Here is a 23,496-nt window from a genome sequence, read left to right as displayed (position 1 = left end):
CACGATAATCCCGCCTCCGCTCAGAGGAATGATGAGAAAGAAGTTCATCTTCTGAGTCTTCAAAGCCTGAAAACTGGTAAGACATCTTCCAATCTGCAAAATACCAAAGAAAGTTGTGCCGCTGTCGAAATAGGACCAGCAAAGTGGTCACCAACCACCAAGACGCAGGCAGAGAGTGCCTACAAACACCTAGATCTGCAAAACGCAAAGATAACTGATGTCGATCACTAGGAAAGAGACCACCAGCACCAGGAAAGAAGTCGCCAGCAAAAATGTGCCGCCTGGAGTGAAAGCGACCAGCAGGACAGCAAAACGCAGCCTGTAGGGAGGTCGCCCAGCAACAGGAGGGACAGCTTGATGGAAAACGCAGGATTTCTGCGTTGCTGGATGACGTGGCAGCCTCTGCAGACAGCGTGGGCAGCAAAACGCAGGCTGAAAGGCCTCCTGTAGAAGTCGCCTGGCAGTTGTTGATCAGTTTGCAGCAGCAGTAGGGTATCTCACTCCTGAGGGTATGTCCTCCGTGCTCTCAATCAGGCGATGATACCATGTGAGAGTGCGCAACGGAAGAAGAACACGAACACAGAGGAGAGGAGAGAGAAAGCAGAGAATGAAGGAAGAAAGTCTGCACTGACTGAGATGAATGCTGAATACACTGAAATGGACAGAGCAGTCCCTGCACGCAGCCCGGAGCGTCAGTGACGGGACCAGGACAGACTGGAAGCAGTGGCAGCACCAATGCCGGAGACGGAGATGACGGAGGCAGTGCTGAACCTGCAGAGCATAATGCTGGAATGACTGGGGGGGCTGCTATATATAGCCCCCAGGCCAGAAAACTGGCCGACCTGCCAAATCTGGCCGACCTGGCCAGATTTGGCCGACCAGCCAGATCTGGCCGACTTTGGCCAGATCTGGCCGACTGCCCAGAAAATGGGCAGACTGCACAAAAAACAGCCCAGTTTGGGCTGTATGACACCCACAGGCTGCTGGCTAACCAGGACAGCCACAAAATGAACTGACAGAGCTCCTCTGTCTCCTGTCACAGACTCTGACAGGAGCTCACAACCAGGAAATGACAGACTGAGAATGATAAAGAGCAGGCTAACACAAACATGGAGACAGGTCCAATGCAACAAGAAGCACAAGCACAGGATCAGGGAGTGAATGGTCAAGGCAATTATGCACAAGTGGCACAGCACACTATTCCTCCTTAGTTTGCTACTTATCCTAGTTGCTTTGGTGGTGGGTTAGTTTTTCAAGCAATGGTTGGATTACCCACGGGTTATCAAGGATACTTGCCTAGAGGGCCACCAGGAATGATGCCTATTGAGGCAGTGAACCCACTTTATGCTAATATTGGTCTACAGCCCGGTTATCAAACTTTGCAAAGCCCTTATTTGATGCCTGGAGTACAAAATGCAGCGGCTGGTTTTTTTCAGCCTAGTGGGCATATGGCAGCTAAGACAGGTGAAATGAATGCTGATAATGTGCCTAAGGGACTCCCCTTTTTACAGCCACCTGTCTATGACAACCTGACACCAAAAAGTTCAAAGCCTAACGACTATAAAGAGGGTGGTCAAGCATTAAAGTTTGAAACCTTCAGTGGTATGCAAGATAAGCTGAAAGCTTTGACATTTATACAGCAGTTTAATGCAACTTACACTGGAGGGAATTTTACTGAGACTTCTAAGGTGCGGAAGGCTGCAACTTTTTTGAAAGGTAATGCTTTGCAATGGTGGAACATATTGTTGATGCAAGGATATGCACCTGCCACTTGGGTCCATTTTAAACAATTGTTTGCAGCCTCATGGTTAACTAACACGTTTGAAGTAGATGTCATGACTGCATGGCATAAATTGGATGCGGCAAATTGTACGGATTTAGAAGAGTACAATAAGAAATTTTGGGAAGCACTTTTGCCCATGAGTTCTTACAGCACAGTGCCCCTATCAGAACAAATTGAAAAGTACTGCTGTGGTTTGCCCGAAGCCATCAGGGCTTATTGTACCAAGACCACGGTTACAAATATAGTACAATTAATTGAAAATGCCTGTGTGGCAAATGCATTGTTGAAAGGAAAAGTTGATAGCTTTAAAGGCACTAAAAAGAAGGATTCTCAGTTTATGCAAGACCCTGGCAAGAAGAAGAAGCAATTTCCTTAAAGGACCAGTTTTACAAAGAAGTCTTTTTGGAAGAAAAGATTTCAGCAGTAACCTCAAACTTCTTTTAAATAGAGTAAAGGACAAAAGAGGCCACTTTTTGGCAAAACATTTGAAGAAAGAAAGGCTTTAATGATGGCTGGAAAATGCTTTATTTGTGAACAGAAAGGCCATATTGCTTCTAAATGCTCACAGCAATCTTCTAAAGATGCGGAGGATAAAGATGAGCCAAGTAAAAAGAATCCCAACATTGGCTTAGTGCCTGATATGGTGGGAGATCAATCAACTGATGATGCTACACAATTGTGTAGAGCTTGGGGAAAGATCAAAGATTCCACAGTGCTTATTTTCTTTGATCCTGGAGCTCATGCAAACTTTATCTAACCGGCATTGGCAGCTAAGCTAGGTATACGTCCTGAGGAAATGGGACCAGTTGGACAAGCTGATTTGGCATGCCTAGGACATACTGAACCTGCCACCCCCATTCTTGGCAAACTCCGTAGGCACATTTAGAGCTATGTGGACACAAATAAGTTCCATATTATGCCTTTAGAGGGCTGTGATGTTTTGTTGGGTATTCCATGGTGCCACAGGAAGCATGCTATCTTGGATACTTACAATAGAACAATTACTCTTGTACATAAAGGCAAGACTCATGTGTTAGATGTGAAGCTTAAAGGAGAGTCTGTCCCTGTTGTTTCTGCTTCTACAATTACTTCTATAATGAAAAATCATATTTCTACGTACTTGGTTTTTGCAAAGCAAGTTAATGAAGTTGACAGTAATGTGTCTGTACTAGATGAAAGTATTTCTTGGATAAATTCAATGATTGTTTCTCAGATTCGTTACCGAAAGAGTTACCCCCTGAGAGGCCTGAAGATCATACCATAGATCTTATTCCAAAGACTAGTCCGCCCAATAGGCCACCGTACAAGGCCAATGCAACACAACAGAAAGAGATTATGACACAGGTTAATGAGCTTTTAGAGAAGGGACTAATTCAGCCTAGTAGTTCTCCCTTTTTTTCACCTGTGTTGTTAGTTCAAAAAAAGGATGGCTCTTGGCGAATGTGTAATGACTACAAAGCCTTGAATAAAAACACGATCAAGAATAGGTTTCCAATTCTAAGGATAGATGACATTCTTGATCGATTACAAGGAGCAAGAATGTATAGCAGGATAGATTTGAAAAGTGGGTACCATCAGATCAGAATCAGGCCAGAGGATATCCATAAGACTGCTTTTAGAACGACATTTGGTCTCTATGAATTTTTAGTCTTGCAATTTGGATTGACCAATGCTCTTGCTACGTTTAACAAGTTGATGGATAGAATTTTCCACCCTTATCGAAGTTTCGTTGGCACATCCTTTGATGATATGATTATCTTTTCAAAGAATGAAGAGGAGCATAGAAAACACTTAGTTACAGTCTTTAATGAGCTTGAGCGTAACAAATTGCTCATTAATGGCAAGAAGAGTGAATTCTTTTTGGAAGAAATTCACTTCCTTGGGCACATGGTTTCTAAAGATGGTGTGAAGATGGATCTTGCAAAGATAAAAGCAAAATTGTCTCTTGGCCAGACTTGAAAATTGTTCATGAAGTCCGCAGTTTTCCTGGCCTATGCTCTTACTACAGAAGATTTGTAAGACACTTTGTGTAAAAACTTACACGGCGTAGCGAATAGAATCTGAGAAAGAGATAGAGAGTACACAACAGATAAGGGGAGAATAACAAAATTTCTTTACTCCAAACAACCGATACAAAGATGGCTCTGTCGCTTCCACTGTGAAGCTTAGATGGCGGTCTAGACAGAAGATAGGTGAAGAGCTTAAGGCTAACTGGAACAACTCTGACTGTGTGAAAGATAGATAATTGATGGCTGTGAAGGGGTTTAGCTTTTATAGCTTGTGAAGGGGGTCATGATGGATGACCTTCCATATGCACCTGTGTCTATTGACCTTCCATGTGTCCATGTGTCTGTTGACCTTCCATGTGTCCATGTGTCTGTTGACCTTCCATATCCACATGTGTCTGTTGACCTTCCATGTGCCCATGTGTCTGTTGACCTTCCATGTGCACCTCCACTAGTTGGCCAGGGAATATTCTAGGGAATATAATATTCTAGGGAATATTCCCTTTACCATTGGCTAGGGCCCCTGATAACTCTCTTATCCCGCAACTCAATGCAATGTACCTAGAGTTGCTACCAGCTTAACTACTCTGTCTAACCTAAAGATTAGACCCACAACGGTCGCCTTTTTGCCATCCAGTCACATAGACCTCATCCGACATACAAGTCACGACTCAACCAATGTCCGAGCTCACATATGGCTTCTCCTCATAATGGGGGCCTTACAACTTTGAGCACCATGGATCATTGGTGGCACCTTATGAGGGTGGGGCATTGAGCATATCTAACACCCCCCCTCAATATCCACCCGTAGGTGAACTATATCCTCGGCGCAATGCCAAGTCTCTAAAGATAAACTTGAAGCAGATCCTTCGTAAGTGCTTTGGTGAAGATATCCGCTCCATTCTCCTCAATAAAGAGTTCGAGGTAGTAACCAATGCTAGCATACTTGCCTTGGGATGTGTGCTCATGCAGGAAAGTCATCCAGTAGCATACTCTTCAAGGAAATTGAAGAATCATGAAAAGAATTATGCTACGCATGATCTGGAATTGCTAGCTGTCATCCATGCTCTAAAGCTTTGGAGACACTACCTGTTGGGTAACAAGTTTACTCTAGTAACTGACCATAAGAGTCTCAAATGGATATTTACCCAAAACGAGCTCAACATGAGGCAACGTCGGTGGATTGAAGTGTTGGAGGAATATGACTTTGAAATCAAGTACCGACCAGGGAAAGAAAATGTAGTTGCCGATGCACTTAGTCTCAAGGCATTCCTTAATTCTCTAATCCTACAGAGTCCATCAACAGCTAGATCTCTAGCTACAAAAGTATCTATGCCAAACAATCCAATACTTGAGTTAGCTAGAGAGGATGCATGCCATGATCCGGCCTACCAAACAATGCTAAGGGAGATCTCTATCAAGGATCAAAACCAAAAGTTGCAGGCTAAGTATCATGAATTTTCTATCAATAGTGAACCTATCTATTATAGAACAAGGCTGTGTATACCAGCAAGTCAATCACTTAAGCAGAAGATATTATGGAAAGCTCATGATTTCCCTTTTTCAAGACATCCTGGCTATGCCAAAACTCTTAATACAGTAGGAAGAGCTACCATTGGGAGAGGCTCAAAGGTGACGTTCTCAAATATGTCACCGGGTGTTTGTCTTGTCAACGTATCAAAGCCGAACATGTCAAGATGCCAGGGAAAATGCAACCGCTTGACATTCCCCAAATGAAATGGGAATTCATCAGTACGGATTTTGTTGTAGGCCTACCCCAAGTCCAAGGAGAATACAACTCCATCATGGTTGTGGTTGACATGCTTACTAAGGTTGCACACCTTATTCCAGTAAAGACAAACTATAAAGCCTCAGACATTGCAAGATTTTTTATCAAGGAGATATTCAAGCTACATGGTTTACCCAGAAGAATCATTAGTGATCGTGATTCTCTCTTCACGTCACACTTCTGGAGAGCTATCTTTGAAGCTATTGGGACTCAACTCTGTTTTAGCACCTCTTACCATCCCCAAACGGATGGCCAAACAAAGCGGGCAAATCAAGTCATCGAAGACAGGCTTAGGGCATACTGCTGTCGTGAGCCAAAGAGGTGGATTCAATATTTGCCTTTGGTTGAGTTTGCCTACAATGCTTCTTACCAACAAAGAATTCAAATGACCCCTTTCCAAGCATTGTATGGTCATGACTGTCGAAGTCCCCTAAACTTCTCAGATCCAACCTGAAGGGTTGAGGCTTCAAGGCAGATGTTGGAAAAGATGGATGACCAAATAAAGTCAATAAGACAGGACATCCAAGCTGCCAAGGATAGACAGAAGGCATACGCGGATTTGAAGCGTCAAGATAGAATCTTCAAAGAAGGAGACATGGTCTTCATTCGTGTACGCCCAAAGAAGAGTTCCCTATCCTTAGGAGATTGCAAGAAGCTAAGTCCAAGGTACTGTGGACCGTACAAGATCCTCAAATGCCTAAGACCTAATGCTTATAGATTGCAACTCCCTGAGAATCTAAAGATTCACAATGTATTCCACATCAGCTTATTGAAAAAGTATGTACCTAATCCTAACCATGTACTTGACCATCAACAGGTTATAATGCCTACTCAAGGAGTCCTTGAACTAAGGCCTTACAAGATCTTAGATGTTAGGGAGAGACAATTAAGATCCAGAACCTTGAGAGAATGCCTCGTCCAGTGGAAAGATTATCCCAAAGAGGATGCCACTTGGGTAGATGAAGGCACTCTCAACCATCAATATCCCTAGTTTATCTCGAGATGAGGACATCTCGATTCCTCTAAGGGGGAGAGAATGTAACGTTCTAAATTTCCTTCTTCACGTGAACTACTTCTTATAGGAAAGGGGGATAATGATATGGCAATTTTGGTAATTTCTTTAGGATAATGCAATTTTTTTTTTCTTATTCCCCTCCCCAGCCGAGAGTCGTGCTGGAGGGGGAGGGGAATAGAAAGGAGGCGGAAGCTCCTCGGTGGAGCTCGCAGGTGTAATGTGTGCCATGCCTCTTGACACGTTAGGAGAGGGAGGATCCCCCTCCCCTCCCCTATTTAAACAAAGGGCTGCCGTGATGGAGGAAGGAGATAGAAAGGAATGAGGGCTGTCAATATCCGTGCGCCGACCTGCAATAGTAGAAGGAAGGAGGTGCTGCCAATAACCGTGTTGCCACCCTGCAATAGTGGAAGAAGGGAGGGATAAGCCGAGGCGTCGCCACTCTGCCCAGACAAGGACTGTCCTCCCAGCGCCACCGCCTGCAGCCGCAGGCCTCGCCGCCTGACCAACACACCGTCGTCGCCGTCGGACAGATAAATACCCCACCCCCCCTCCCCCCCCCCACGTAATCTTCTGGAAGCATACAAGCTTCCAAAGGGGGGGGGCCTTCTTAGCCTCCTTTCCCCTGGCTTTAAAACCCTTACCCCTCACCCCCTGTGCTTAAATCCTTAAGCCCTCTTTCCCTTGGAACCACCACCCCCCCCCCCCCTCTCCGGTTTTTAACCCCCTATAAGCCCTTTTCCTTGGGCTTTGTAAGCCTTTCCCCCAAAAGAACTAAGACCTTAAAGGTCTTATCACCCCTCCTCGTGCTTTTAATCTCTCTTAAGCCTTACCTTGGGCTTTGAAGGTATCCCCCTAAAAATTTCCCCTTAGGTTTTACAAGCCCCTTTTTTCCCCCATAAAAGGTTACTCCAAATAACCTTTCCTTTTCCCCCTATGTTTTGTTAAAAATCCCCCTTAGGCCATGCAAAAATAACCCTTGGAGCTCTCCCGCACCTTGTTTCTTTTCCACACCTTTCTATTCCCGTTCGTGCGAGTTTACAAAGGCCATTAAGCCTTCTCCATGGCTTCAATGGGTCTTAGTCGTGAGAAATTTTGAAGCACCCCCTTCCGAAATCCCTACTTCAAGGAGGGAGCCTTCTAAATCTACTTTCGACGGATGATGCAAGGGAGCGACGGTGGAATTCCAAAGAGAAGTTGTAAAGCTGCTTCCACGTCCGAAAGACACAATTGCGATGCCTCCTAAGAAAGTCCAAGGCGCAGCTGCGAGAGGGTCATCTCCGGGCATCCACGTGGACATCTCACCCCAATCCCAGGTTTTCCTTCCTAATTTTTAAATGTTGAAATTCAATCATGCGAGGTTAATTGTTGAATATAGGATATATTTTTGTCCTGGATGTTCAGGACAAAGGAACTTAGTCATTAATACTTTTATTGAATCATGCAAAATAAAGAAATCATAAATGCATTTCTGGCAAATAGCTTTGGCATTGAAATGAATTATAAGACTAGATTATTACCCATTAAAATAAGTATACTTCGGTTAAGCCTAGAAGTATAAACTGCATCTCGCACCATTAACCCATATCGCAATGAATCATCATGGAAAGTGCAAAGCATGAAATGATTCTTACGATGCATAAACTCTATGAAATTATCGTTGTCAACTGCATAAATTAGCAAGGAAAAGGTTGCTTGTTAGCATGAATTTTATTCGCAAGATTATAGGAAGGTTAGTTGGAATTAACCTAACCTATGCCTGACCTCAAACCGATAAGTTAAGGTTGAAAAATCAATTTACGCATAGACAACGAATCATGTGGAAGTAATCTCGAAATTATCTTCTAGAGTTAACCAAATTGGCATAAACCTAAAACACCTAAGCCACGGAATACTCGTTCGGAATAAGTTAAATTCCAAGAAACGCCTATACCTTAAATACTTGTCCACATTCACTGAATGTAGGGATAGTGAAATGCAATCGTAAAGTGAGCTAGAGTTTATCCCTGAGAATCTTACGAAGATGAAACTTGGAAACCCTAGGTCTAACGACTTCAACCTAAAGAACTTGAAACAGATTGTTTCGTGACTCCATAGTCTCATAGTTCGATGCAGCACTTGCGCAACAAGTACGGAGTCATATGATCTTGTGATTGGATCACAAGGGAATGGCCAAGTTCTCGCAATGAAGTTGGCATGTCCTTACGCAAGTTATCTTGCAAGAGGATAAATAATCATCCTAATTTAGTGGTCTTTCTTGAGTAAAGAAGATTGATTGGAAACTAAAGACCAGCCGATAAACTGAAGTATCCAATGAACTTAAGGTTTGACCAAGTTGGGTTAATAGGGTACACCCTAACCCAGGATATAGGGGATCTTGCCAAGTTGCAAGTCATCCCGGATCGAGTGCTGGATGCATTCGAAAGGAATGATACATTCCTTAGCAGTTTGCCAACAAAAACAATCAATGGAATTGTTTGTGCTTGCTACAGATTTTAGAGCACTGTTTGGCTTTGTTTGATCAATGAATTAAAAGATAAATAGATATCTATACTTCAGGTTGAAGTCCTGAAGGGAGAGGCAGCTTCAATTAACCCCGACTGCCTGCCTGACCCTAACCAAGGGGGTTCTTGACCGCACCGGGAAAGTGGACCGAACCCGCCGTGAGAGGTCTCTCCGTTGAGCGCTACTTGGAGCAGGAGGACGCTTGGGTACCAGGGGGGCTCTGGCCGTAAATCCCTCGCCTTCCGGGCCCTGCACAAGAGGCTAACGTAACTCGGGATTAAATCTCGAGGCCCGCATACTAGTCTACGGGCGGAAACTTGGATTAATGATCCCTGTGGATTGCTGGATAGCCTTCGGACGGATTGTGGATAAGCCTACGGGCTGGACTCTTTGTATTTCAAAGATAAATATGATAACCTGTTAATAAGGAACTTGTCTGATATTGTTTTTCTATGTCAAGTGATAAGATTACGTGAAGGAACCAGTGGCTAACGGATTAATTAAAGAAGCTGGTTGTTACATGTCCAACTAATGTGTTAGGTAATTAAATAACTAAAACAACCCGAGAAAAGTGCAAAGGATGGGCCATAGGTCCGTCCTACGGATGGGTGGTCCCGGTTGGCCGGGAACTTTTCTCAAATCACGATGGACAGCAGGAAGATCGTCAAAGAACACAAACAACAAAAGCGTTGACCTAGAGTTATGATTGAACCCGATTTACACTGTTTTAGGGAAACGGAATGGAACTATGCCTTATGGCAGAGGTTGAGCTTTGCATCCCTCTCGTTTCCCATTCTCCTTGAACCAAGTGCAACGTGAATCCACTTCGGACCTGGCGTTTCTGCGTAAAGGAGTTCGCTTGGGTCCAACGCTAGTTGCCGTTAGGAAATGACCAATAAGGAAAAACCCTAATTCAGGTCGATCCTAAGTGGGAACGGCCGGAATACTTCTGCTACGTGGTAGACGCGGAAAGCCCTAGATCGCAAACCCCGTAACATTCCATGGGAGTGCCGGGCGGAGCTTTCTAGACATCCTTTCTGATGGACTACTAAGACCTGTCCTGAAGATACAAGTGGACACGTTACACATCCTCGATCAAATCACGCACATAGTGATTCTGGATCTCTATATGTTTGGTGCGCGCATGAAACACTGGATTTTTTGCAATGGCAATGCAACTCTCATTGTCACATCTCAGCACAGTTGGTTCTTCATCCTGCACTCCCATATGCCATAGGATCCTGAGTTTGGTTGATCATATCTTCATAGTCACATGTAATAAGAAGGTCGTCCACATATAGGACAATTACTACAGACTTTTTACCATCCCTGTAAACATACAAGTTAGTATCTGAGGCACATCTTTTGAAGTTTAAGCTTAAAAAGCACTTATCTATCCGCTGGTACCATGCTCTAGGGGCTTGTTTTAGCCCATACAATGCCTTCTTCAACTTACACACTTTGTTCTCAGAATGGGAGGTCTCAAACCCTGGTGGCTGAGCCACGTACACCTCCTCCTTGAGGTCACCATTTAAGAACGCTGATTTAACATCCATTTGGTTGTGGGCGGCCACTGCAAGTATTGTGCGAATAGTGGTCATTCCGGCAGTTGGGGCAAATGACTCTTGAAAATCAAACCCTTCAACCTGTGAAAATCTCTGGGCAACCAGTCTGGCTTTGTACTATTCTAAGGTACCATCAGCCTTGTACTTTACCTTCCAAATCCACTTGGTGCCAATAACCTTCCGCTTTGCTAACCGATCCACTAGCTCCCAAGTGTCATTCTTCATTATGCTGTCATATTCGGCTTGCATAGCTGCCTTCCATACTGGATCTACAAGTGCTTCTTCCAAGTTAGTTGGCTCCTTTACTTCTCTCATAATCTCAGCCATCAAGGCCATATTGACTATGTGAGCAGAAGCCCTCCTTTGCTTCTCTATTCTCTGAGGCCTCCTTGGTTCGTCTGCCTTCTCCTCAACAGATGCAAGCATAGGATTATTGTGGTCATAGAGCTGCTTCACCCAACGCGGCAATGGCTTTTCCGGTGGGGTGATGTTAGGTTGGTGAACTTTTTCCTCATCATCTGAAGATGATGCTTCCTCCTCCTTAAGGTTAGGGACAGCTCTCGGGACAGGTTCATAGTGGACTATTTCTTCGCTTGATGATAAAGTAAAAGAACTTGCATTCTCCTCCTCCACTGTATACGGTCCTTAAACACCACATCACGGCTCGCGATGATCTTCTTTGCCTCTTGGTCATATAATTTGTAAGCCTTCTACTCATCACTATAACCCAAGAAGATACATTTTCTACTTTTTGGTTTTAACTTGTTTCTCTTCTCATCTGGAACATGTACATAACATTCACATCCAAAAATTCTAAAATGTGAGACAGATGGTTTCTTACCAGTGTCAGCCTCATGAGGTGTTTTTTTCTTGAGAGCCTTTGTGTAGCTCCAATTTAGAATGTAGACTGCAGTATTAACAGCTTCAGCCAAAATGGTTAGGCAATCCCTTTCCCTTTAGCATGCATCTTGCCATCTCCACAATGGTGCGATTATTGTGTTCCACAACACCGTTCTACTGAGGTGTATGAGGCGTCGTCAATTGACGCTTGATCCCTTTGCTCTTGCAAAAGTCTTCAAACTCCTTTGAGTTAAACTCACACCATCTGTTTTAAATTTCTTCACGCTTTTCCCTGTTTCATTCTCAACAAGTTTTAGCCATTCTTTAAACTTACCAGAAGCTTGAGCCTTATCATGAAGGAAGTACACCCACATCTTCCAACTGTAGTCGTCGACAATCAATATAAAATAAGATCCCCCCAAGGCCTGTGTAGACATCTTACCGCACAAGTTAGCATGTACGAACTCTAGAGGAGTTTGTGCTCTATTCTTGCTTTCCTGTGGAAATGCCTCTCTCTGTTGCTTGCCCATCATACAAGCTTCACATGGTTCCTTCAATTCAATCACTGTAGGTAGGTAAGCAACCATACCTTGCTTTTGCATCTCCTTCAACACTGCAAATCCGATGTGTCCAAACCTTTCATGCCAAAGCTTACTTGTGCCCACTCCAACGATGGCTGTAAGAGCATTTAGCTCATACAGGTTATTCTTTCTTTCTCCTTTGCCAACAATTTTGCCAACACTATCAAGAATTTCTGCACCTGTCTTCTTGAACCTCGCTTCATGACCAAGATCAGTTATGGCAGCAACTGATAATAGATTTCTTCTAATTTCAAGAACCTACAACACATCTGAAAGCTTTTTGACTTCACCATTTGCAGCAACAAAAGAAATAGTACCTGTACCCGCAGTAGGGCATTTTGCATCATTTCCAACCATCACAGTGATGGATTCTTGTAGAGGCTGCATAGAACTATATAGACCTTTCTTGATGGTCATGTGACGGGAGGCCCCACTATCCAATACCCATGAGTCAGTGGTAGATTCTTCTTGCGCCGAGGAGCACACTTCCTCAATGGTCGCCATGAATAACTCCAACTCTGCTTCAGCCGTATTGGCTGTCTCTATCCCTTTACTTTTAAGGGTACCATTCTTTTCATCTGCCTTCTTGACACAACAATCTGCGATTGCATGTCCTTTCTTCTTGCAGTAGAAGCACTCTCCTTGAAACTTCTTCTTACCGCCCTTCTTCTTTTTATCCCCGTCATTAATGTGGAGGAACCACCTTTACCTTTTGCATTGGCAGAGAATGCAGCATCTCCATTGTTGCTTCCTTCTCGGGCTTTCAGCCTCAACTCCTCCTCCATCAATAATGCACAAAACTCCTCAAAAGTCGAAGCTTGAGGTCTCACCTGAGTATTAAGGGCAGTTACTAGTCCATCAAACTTTTGTGGACAAATCCGAAGATACCTCCGAGCTAGCTCTTCACTAGTCTTTTGTATCCCAATGCCAACAATCTGGTCGCGCAGATTCTTAATCCAAGTGATGAATGCTTCAACCGTCTCTCCTTCAACAAACTTCTCCACTGCTAGTTGATTCTCCAAGTTTTGAATCCTTGTTTGGTTTTGTGTTTCCTACTGACTCCTCATTACATTCCAAGCCTCTGATGCTTTGATTGTATGCTGAATCAAAGTCAGAACAATGTCAGAACAGCTTGAAACTAAGGCACACAATGCATCTGCATTCCTTCGTTTCCAAGCTCGTATAACATTTGCATTCGGAAAAATCATCACACTAGAATTTGATGGATTAGGGGTAGGCTGTGGTTCTGCATCAATCCCCAGCACAGTCTCCAAAAGCTCATAAGAATCAAGGATAGTTGTAATTTTGAACCTCCACAAGGTGTAGTTTGTACCATCTAACTTGCGTTCGTTGAAGGTTGGTGGACGAATCCTCAGTGTTTAAATAGCTGGCACAGGAGCACCACCTCCTACACCACTTCCTGATGCGCCAGAACCACTTCCGAAAGACGACATCATTCCTCTTTGCTGTTGAAGCCTTTGCCTCTTGCGCACTCTTCGATCCCTAGAGCCACCTAGGCTCTGATACCATGTAAAAAATTACACGGCGCAGCGAATAGAATCTGAGAAAGAGATAGAGAGTACACAACAGATAAGAGAATAATAACAAAATTTCTTTATCTTCAAACAACTGATACAAAGATGGCTCCGTCCACCTGTGTGCTTCCACTGTGAAGCTTAGATGGCGATCTAGGCAAAAGATAGGTGAAGAGCTTAAGGCTAGCTGAAACAACTTTGACTGTGTGAAAGATAGATAATTGATGGCTGTGAAGGGGTTTAGCTTTTATAGCTTGTGAAGGGGGTCATGATGGATGGCCTTCCATATGCACCTGTGTCTGTTGACCTTCCATGTGCCCATGTGTCTGTTGACCTTCCATATGTACCTATGTCTGTTAACCTTCCATATGCATATGTGTCTGTTGACCTTCCATGTGCTCATGTGTCTGTTGACCTTCCATGTGCACCTCCACGAGTTGGCCAATGAATATTCTAGGGAATATTCCCTTTACCATTGGCTAGGGCCCCTAATAACTCCCTTACCCCGCAACTCAATGCAATGTGCCTCGAGTTGCTACCATCTTAACTACTCTGTCTAACCCAAAGATTAGACCCACAACGGTCACCTTTTTGCCATCTAGTCACATAGACCTCATCTGACATACAAGTCAGGACTCAACCAATGTCCGAGCTCACATATGGCTTCTCCTCATAATGGGAGCCTTTTAACTTTGAGCACCATGGATCATTGGTGGCACCTTATGAGGGTGGGGCATTGAGCATATCTAACACTTTGCAAAGATTGCTTCTCCTTTACATGCGCTTGAAAAGAAGGATGTTAAATGGCAATGGACTAACAAAGAGAAATCAGCATTTAGATGTTTGAAGGGGAAAATGACTACAAATCCAGTACTTATTTTACTAGATCTGTCTAAGCCATCCGTAGTGCAGTGTGATGCATGTGAAAATAGCATTGGTGCTATATTAATGCAAAATGGCTGAGTTGTAGCATACGAGAGTAGAGTATTTTCTGTTGTTGAAAGGACTTACCAAATTTAGGTGCACATTTTGCTTGACTATGATGCCAGCATGGATTTCCAATAGTGGCAACAGATGCTTTGGCAAATTGCAGTGCAATCGAGAATGATTGCAAGGATTTCAAGGGGGTGGTCTGTCACGAAAATGTGAAATTTTATTGCGTTGCTTAGCATTTGATTAAAAGTTAATCAAATATGCTAATGTGACTTGCAAATGTGAGGTGCAAGTTAATTATTTCACAATGTGGGACCCAAGAACTTGAAATATCAATTTAATGCCAAAGGAAAAAGTTGTAATAAGTTATGTCTAACATGTACTAGGCGGTACCCGGTGTCAGATTTTGGCCATTAATTAAATAATTAATGCCGATCTAAGGACTAATAACTCCTTACAAATACTTGGGAGACAAATTGGTCTAGCCACTTTAATTATTGTCCGGTGAAATTAAATTTTTTTTGCACTAAGATAATTATTAGATTAATTTTTAAATTTAATATTCTGAAAATTAATTTAATAACCTAAATAATGCTGAAAAATGAAACTAGAAGGCTACAACTTAGCAAAACTTGCCCATGCAAGTAGAAAAACGTTTTTGGGGGCTAGTGAAAGTCTGTTTCAGTAATTGTGAGAGAGGAGCCTATATGATTTGCAACCAACTAGGACTGGTCCTACAGTAAGTGACAGTAGTTTGGAGCCCTCCAAGTGCTAATGACAACAGCCCAAGGTCCTTCTGGTGCAAGTGATAGCATATAAGAGGGAATAACAGCCTTTCTAGTAGTCCTAAGCTATAGGTGACAACTTCCATGGCTGTTTGAGCACAGCAGCAACAATGTTCTAGTCTTTCTCACAATAAAACTTTGAAATTTCTCTCTACAACACTCTCTGCTTCTCCAAACATTTTCCAACTCCCCTCGACAAAATCCAACCATTTGAGTCATCAAAGGTGGAGACATTGGAAAATCTCCGCCGTAAACCCTAATTTACAACAAAGATTACGATTTTACAGCCATCTCAGGATGTGTGCTTAGAATTGAGCGGCTAGGACTTGAATTCCAAGAGCTTATATTAAAGAATTTTAGGGAGATTCAAGAGGCCAACCAGCCCATATCAAATTTGAGGCTTAATTTGTCTTTCAAAGAGCAAGGTGCAAGCCAATCCCCAAGTAAACCAATTTAAAGGCTTGCTAGTCAATTTTGACAACAAGAGGCAATTCAATTGTACTCCATCCATTTGCAATAAAAGCTAAAGAAATACCGCAAGGGGTGCCATTTTTAGGGCCAACAAGCTATCCATTCCAAGATTAAAGTGATAAAGTGTGCATTTTCAATTTATGCGTATTTTGTGCTTGCTATCATTGTTGATTAATTAGGTCATTACCACCCTGTCCGAGAGGGAAGACTTGTTTCAATGAATGTTGATCAATGGCCAAATGTACTAAGCTTGAATCCCCACCCACTCAAACCTCAGCCCCATCTACTACAAGTGGTGCCCCCCTTCCCCCTCTCAGTGGGGCAAGAGTAGCAGTCAAACTCCAATACATGGCCAATGGAGACCCCAAGTCATACCACCTCTATACAGTGGTCATAAGCTGTATACAACCTTCTCCAATAGCAATGGTCCCTAAAAAGATCCCCTTCAAGGCATTTCATGGCACACAACCTTCTATATCCAACCTTCAAGTCTCAGAGTGTTATGCGTATACACACACACTGTGACAAGATGGGTAAGCTCGTGCTCAAAGTAGAGCTTTTGATTTTTGTTGACTACTCCTTCGAAGCAAAGGCCTACCATTTGTACGATCCTCATACGAACAAATTCTTGGTTAAAAGCAACATTGTATTTAAAAAAGTACAATGTTATACAACGACCTATATATGTACCATCATATCCCTCTCCCTTCACTTCTATGGCTACACTATCATCTATTGTGCCATTTGAGCTTGGTCTACTTCCTACTCCTAACACACCTACATAGTCTTTAACCCCACAACCACCTCCTAGGGATTCGTTACCTTGCTCATACTAATGGATCATGTAGGATTCAGAAATGCTTCCACCCAATTCCGCTTTCAAAGGGGCCTAAGCTACTTTATAAAACTCACACCTACCACTTTATTTATGTCTATCTTCACAATAGATTATGTAGCCCATTCCAAGTTGAAAAGTTTACAAGAGACCCTCAAGCATCCCGATTAGCAACTTGCCATTTAGAGTTTCAAAACGATGATTGGAATGGCACTTGTTGAACCTTGGTGGACCATCCAAGTCCCAAGAAGGTCATAGATACAAAGTGGATCTTGCGTACAGACCTAAAAGCTTATGGGACCTTAGACAAGTACAAACCTCACCTTGTGGTATAAGGGTTTCGACAAAAACATGATATTAATTATAAGAAAACCTTTGCTCCTACTTTCACATTCATTTAGTTAGCAAGTCCCACATGAGTACCATGAAGACATTTTCTTTATTTTGCCACAAACTTTTGGCACTAGATCTAGGATGAATGGAATGTAGCACCCCTATGATGAGCACATTTGGTCTACTCCATATATGACTCATCTTTCTCGATTACATTTCTTGTATAAGTCATTGTTTAGGCTTTCTTCAATGTCATCGAGGCACATGACAATTGAGTCAAGGGTGGATCGGAATGAACACGAATAAAAGAATTGACTCTAGATGGGTAGACCCTAGCCAGCTTGATAGAAGAAGCAGTGTTAAGACCCCGAAGTCATAGTGCGGTAGACACTAACCATCTTGATAGAAAAGGTTGTGTTAAGATCCCGCTGATGAGTTAAGTAATAATAAGCCTTAGCCTCATATCATAGATGGCCTCTATATCAAATGGATGTCAGAAGAGCCTTTCTAAATAGCTATTTGGATGAGAAAGTGGCTTAGCCACCAAGATTTTCTCTTCTAGGCCATTGAGAAAAGGTCCTCAAATTGCAAAAGACTCTTTGTGGGTTGAAACAAGCACTGTAATCTTGGTTTCACCAAATAGATGATTTTCTTAGATCACACCGGCTTCCATTCGTCCCCATATGATCCAAATCTTTATCTACAATCTACTCCAAAGGGGATCAACTTTATGCTTCTCTATGTAGACGATCTTTTGTTCACAAGCTCTCACAAGCCACCATTTTCCATCTTAAGACATAGCTATGCTACATGTTTGAGATGATTGATCTCAACCTCCTCTCATATATTTTGGGCTTGGAGGTTGTCCAACATTTGGAAGGCATTTTGTATCACAATAAAGATACACTCTTCAATTTTGGATGGACAGCAAGGGGCCACACTAGATTGTGAAGCTTATTAAATATATATCAAGCATACTTATTCTTATGGATTGCTTTTAAGTGATAGACTAACCTTGCAAAACCATACTAACTCTGATTGGGCTGAAGACTTGGATACATAATGCTGCCATCAAAGCTGCATTTTCTCCTTGGGCTTGGCTTAGATCGCTTGGTGAAGCTAAACATAGAATGTTTTAGCTAGTTGCTACATATTAAGACAAGGCTGAATACAAGCCTTATATGATGGTACCATTGAGAACATCTACTTCAGAAGCTTCTATCATTGAATCCGACTTCTATTGCAGTGTTCTATTCCAACAAATTAAAGGGAGGTAGAACCTTAATGTTGGGTAGTGAATACCTTGATAATTACAAGTCTCATGTGAAGAGGCTAGGTGGTAGAGCTCCTATAGTTAATTTTCTTTTTTATTTTTTCTATAACTCATTGGGCTCTCTCAAATTCCTTCGCATCAATTCCTAATGCATGTCGGAGGTATCTAAATATCAACTCTCCTAGCTTGTCCCACAAAGTGCCATGGCTGAAACTAGACATTCAAGGGATGTCTCGGATGACTTCTAGGCATCTATGAATACTTTCAACAATACCACGTAGTTTGATATTGCAATCATGACCCTTGAGGCTATGGACCAAAAGCTCTTAGAGTTTAAGAACCAAGGAACTAGCTTGGCAAAGATACACTTTCCATGTGAGATCCTGATAGTCCTTTATTGTAATAGCTACAATGGCGTAGCACTTGGCAAACTAATCATCAACCAAAAAACAAACCATGTTGAAATCCATTATTGTTTCGCTAGAGAGCAGGTGGAGCTAGGCACCGTTCACCTAGAGTTCCTATCATCATCAAACAACCACTCCAATTCTAACCAAACTAATCAAACCACTCGATTCTTCAATAATTTCATGAGCAAATCAATATTAGTCCTCTGTTTGACATTAGTATGATAGGGAGAGAGAATAGTTGCCGACTATGAAAGTTATGATACGGTATGGTACAATAAAATACAATACTAAATGGTATCTTGTGATTTTATAAGGTACAATACGATATTAGTATGGTATGATAAAATATAGTACTAAATGGAATCTTATGATTTTATAAGGTATAATGATAGAACACATGTTTAAAGTGAAAATAGCAATGCCATTACAAAAAAATATGAATACATGAGGTTAAAAGCCAAAATTGGCATATGGTAGAGCCTAGGCCCTCGTGGTCACATGCACAACATGCAATACAACCAGTACATACATGGATCATAGTGGATACAATGATACAAACAAGAGAGAGGCCTATGATGAGGCATCACTATCATCATCATCATCATCATCAAAACCATCTAACTGCTCATCAAGAGAGTTTGAAGATGACACCTCGGCATCCAATGATGACACTCTCATACTCATCCTCACTTATGAGGTTACATCATCATCAAATGATGGCTCTATGTGGCCCTTCATCATCACGGCCAAGCCCAATGTCAAATTCATCTAACTCTTTGAGTCATTCGAATCAAAACCCTCCACTATGTTTCCTTTTGGTATGCAATACCTTTGTTTGAGAGCAAAGGATGCAGCTACATCTTTTGACCCTTCCTCTACTCTACCCCACCTATTACTTATGAGTCTGTACTTCTCTACATCCATGAGATGGAGAAGCCTTCCTCCACTCTACCCCAGCTATTACTTATCAATCTATGTTCCTTTATGTCCATGAGATAGAGAAGTCTTCTTCTTTGTCTGACTCGTCTTTAGAGAGGCTTCGCTCATTGACAGCAATGCTTCAAGTCATATTACTAAGCAAGATCTCCATCCATCAAAGGCTCTAGTCACTATTGGTAATATTTCTTTGGTGCCTTATGTGGTGTTGGAACTTTGCCACTATTGTCTAACTATCCATTGAACTCCATTTCGAAAGGTGTGCATGTTTGAGATTTGACTCCACGTTTGAGATTTGACTCCACTCCTAACACTTCATGGCCTTACTAGACTCAATACCTAGATTACTTTCATCAAGCATGCCATCTCTATTGAGGATTCTTCTACCATAGCCATTCCAGCAACAAGTTGGCTAGAGAGAAGGCTATACACGCTGCATTCCCCTTCCATTATAAGGGTCCTCCGAGGCAATCTTCCATTGCCACGCTTGTTTCCATTTGTACACCATCCATCTCACAAGTTGCATCCTATCCCCACTATCTCCTCTCGCGGTTCCCTCGCACACCCAATCCCTTTCAAAGGGGGATGACATCCATGATGCGACTATGGATATCCTCGCCCCTTGTGAAATTCTCGAGATCATGAGAAGCTTCTTCATCGACGAACTACATTGACAGCCTTTGGGACTCCTTTTGTCACCCTTGGATCCTCTATCTTCTTTGGCCTTCAACCATATTCAAGATTTTACGGATATTAGCAATCATTGTGTCATGCATAATCATATTTTGCCTATGAGCCATAGTCTGAGTCAAACAGGGAAATTAGAAGCACTAACATTTTGTATTATGTTTGTCATTTCATGTGTTTTGTCAGAGGAGGCAGCTCTTTCTAGAGTGTGCATTTCAATTATTATACTTGTGAATCGATTATAGTGTATTTACACTTGTTGTTTTAGTGAACCAATACAATGTGTTTCTTTTTCAATGCCTAAAGGTTGCATTCACACTGCCAATCATGTTTTCATGGGTGGTAGGCAGCATTTTTGTTTTTTGTATAGGCAACCAGTATAGGCTAGTTTTAGCTCATGTATGGCCCTTGGTTCCTCTACATCTTCTTTATGGTAAATTGTATAATTAAAGAGTGATGCTATTGTTAACATTGGTAATAGTAAGGATGCCATCTCCTTTAAGGCCACTTGGCATGCCTAATTGCCATTAACTTCTTACCTTGGTCTAGTACAAGAAGTACAAGAGTTTGGTGACATAATTCAATGATTAAATATCCCTGGCTTTAATCTATCATCTAGTGTGTCGTAAAGTGTAATTCTCTACTTTTCTTTTCTCTCTTTTTTTTTTTTGGCGCAAGGGGGGTGGGTGGTGTGGAGAGGGGGGCAGGCGGGGGGCGCAGCAGAGGGGTTTGGTTTTTCTACAAAAGCATGTCCCCATCCTGTCTCAACATACTTTTATCGCTTCAGTCTATGACCATCAAGTAAAAAAAAGGCATCCCTTAATTTCATCTCTAAAGGGCAAGATGAATGTGAGAAAGGCCACTCATACACTTTTGTACATACAAGATCTCTAGTCTAGTGCCAATCTATCAGAGAGAGATGCAATATTACTATGAGAATTCAATGGTGCCCAACCTCCCATGAAGTTTCCCTACTGCCTCTCCAAGGCAATTAGACAAATTACTGAGGTTCAATTTCATTACTCAATTTCCCACGCTTTGTACCACCTATTTTGTTTGTCAAGAGGAATGAGGGGGACTTCATGATGATGTGGATTATCGGCTTTCCATAAGCTGACTACTAAAATGCACTTTTCCATGGCCTGCTTCGAGTGCATTTTCAGGAGACCCAGTGGTGCTACAATCTTTCCTAAAATAGACCTAGAGAGTGGATACCATCAAGTATGCATCTTTGAGGCAAATATTCACAAGTCTACTTTTTGCCTGTGCATACCCATTTCAAGTTTAGGGCAGAGTTGAGCACTCTTGATATTCAAATCATACAAGGGAAAGATCACCAATTTGGTGGACATTAGCCTTGGTTAGCATGAAAACATCCCTACTGACTTCCCTTAAGTATATAGCACCATTTCCACCATTATTGCCAAATCTTCCATCATTTCCAGCATATGTAGGTTTATCACTTCCTCCATTTCCTTATTATTGTAAATAATGACAAGAGTGAGATAGCATCCTTAAAACTATACTTTGACACGTTGACTATTGTACTTCGGCATGTAAAAGGTGTCTAACCTTTGGGCACATGACCCTCCAGTAAGCTTGTTTCTTATAGGAGGGAAGTAAGATGTTCTCTTGTTCGAGTGCTTGCTTCACAGCTGCATCCATCTCTGGAAAAAGAGAAGAGCAGGGAGTCAGTGAATGCACCTGCCCAAAAATGCAATAGAGTTTTACAGCAGATGTTTGGGCTTAATATTTTCTTTGGAAATCTCTTGTTCTCATGTTAATACTCCAAAAATCACTCGCGTTCCTTTAATGGATACTTAACCCGGTTGCTACACAGTACATAGTAACATAGACAGAAGAGCCATAGGATTTTGAAGTGGGTATGTAAAATTTGATTGCAACACATAAAGTGTGTGAGCCACTTATGTTTCTGCAACTTAGGTTGTTCATTTGAAACAATAATGCACATACATAGAGCCATAGTATTGGAACACACCCAAACGCACAGACACACACACGTTTCTTTTTTTCCCTTTTCAGAATCCGTACAACAAGACAGGCACGGAGCCAGAACTTTGAATTTGATACCACCCCCCCCCCCCCCCAGAAAAAAAAGAAAAAAAAAAGATACACAATCTTTTCCCCTCTGAAACCGATGTTCGGACCAAGTTAAATTTCCAAGGGGGTGATGGTGCCAGGGAAGTCAGCACCGCAAGAAAAGTATAGGAAACAATGAGAACACAATATGGAAAACCAAATACACTTAACAACAGGGCATGAAAGAATGAGGTCTCACCTGAGCTCTCAAGGGAGATTGGATCACCCCCCCGGACATGAGCTGAGCTGGCCTTTTCTATGGGCTGGCCAGACGTGTGCAAGGAGTGCGAATACGTACTGAGAGGGGGAGTCTTGCGCATGGGTAGGAGGACCAGAGGCTTGTGCGATCTTGTAGTAGCTCTTCTCCACAGCAGAAGCAGCCGCGGTCTCACCACAATCCCGAAGCTGCCAACCCAAGCAGCCATGGCGCTCTCTCGCCCGCCCTCTCGCCGTGCCCCCCCTCTCTCTCTCTATTAGAAACTCGCATGCATGCGCTCAAAATCGAATTCGTCCTATCGAATTCGTCCTTTCTTTTTCGAGCGAATTATTTTTCCTTTGAAATACACGACTAGCGTCTCGCGAGCGCGCAGTAAACACTAGGCCACAAAGTGGCAAGCAAACTTCGTTCAACAATCTATTTCTCATCTCTCTCCGTTTTTAATTTTTTTCTTTACCTTCTCTTTTTTTCTCTCCCCCCAATTCCTTGTCTAATTTTTTTTCTATCTTTCTCTGCCTTTTATTTTGGTTTATTTTTTCTAGTCTCTTCTTTCTTTCTCTCTCTCTCTCTCTCTCTCTCATAAATTTTAAACTTTCTCTTTATTATTCTCTCTCTATGTTTATATTCTCTCTTCTTCTTCTCTCTCTCCTCTCTTTTCCTCCTCTCTCTTCTCTATTTTTTATTCTCTCTCTTTTTAAATTGTATATTTTCTCTCTCTATAATTCTCTCCATGTTTTCTCTCTCTCTCTCTCATTTTTTTTCTTTTTTTTCTTCTTCTCCCTAATCTATTTTAAAATATGTAAATTTTATCTTTTCCCTATATATAATTCTCTCTCTTTATATTCATATTTTCTCTTTTTTTCTCATCTCTCTCTCTCCTCCCCTTTCTTCTAATTTTTT

The 23,496-nt window shown here is 42.2% G+C and overlaps 1 protein-coding gene and 1 pseudogene across 8 annotated transcripts in view; one reads left to right on the top strand and one right to left on the bottom strand.

Annotated features, from left to right (window-relative positions):
- Positions 1-22,890, bottom strand: part of LOC148029740 (primase-helicase Twinkle, chloroplastic/mitochondrial-like) — a 123,563-nt gene extending 100,673 nt beyond the window's left edge. For all 8 annotated transcript variants that reach the window (XR_015692090.1, XR_015692089.1, XR_015692091.1 and 5 more), the window contains exons 1-2: positions 22,579-22,890; positions 21,852-21,946 (exon numbers count right to left, since the gene is read on the bottom strand). Coding sequence is in view for 3 of the 8 variants with exons in the window: in XM_087686056.1 (XP_087542182.1) it covers positions 21,852-21,946; positions 22,579-22,804 (321 nt within the window). In the remaining 5 variants the exon portion in view is untranslated. The remainder of the gene's footprint in view (positions 1-21,851; positions 21,947-22,578) is intronic.
- On the top strand, positions 1,383-3,047 carry LOC148029741 (uncharacterized; annotated as a pseudogene).
- Positions 22,891-23,496: the final 606 nt, after the last annotated feature.

The sequence above is a fragment of the Lygodium microphyllum genome, chromosome 10, assembly GCF_053477565.2.
Source record: "Lygodium microphyllum isolate KBCC chromosome 10, Lygodium_microphyllum_v1.1.10, whole genome shotgun sequence".
NCBI lineage: Eukaryota > Viridiplantae > Streptophyta > Polypodiopsida > Schizaeales > Lygodiaceae > Lygodium > Lygodium microphyllum.
Note: the sequence above shows the minus strand (reverse complement) of the source record. Positions and strands in the feature narration are given on the sequence as shown.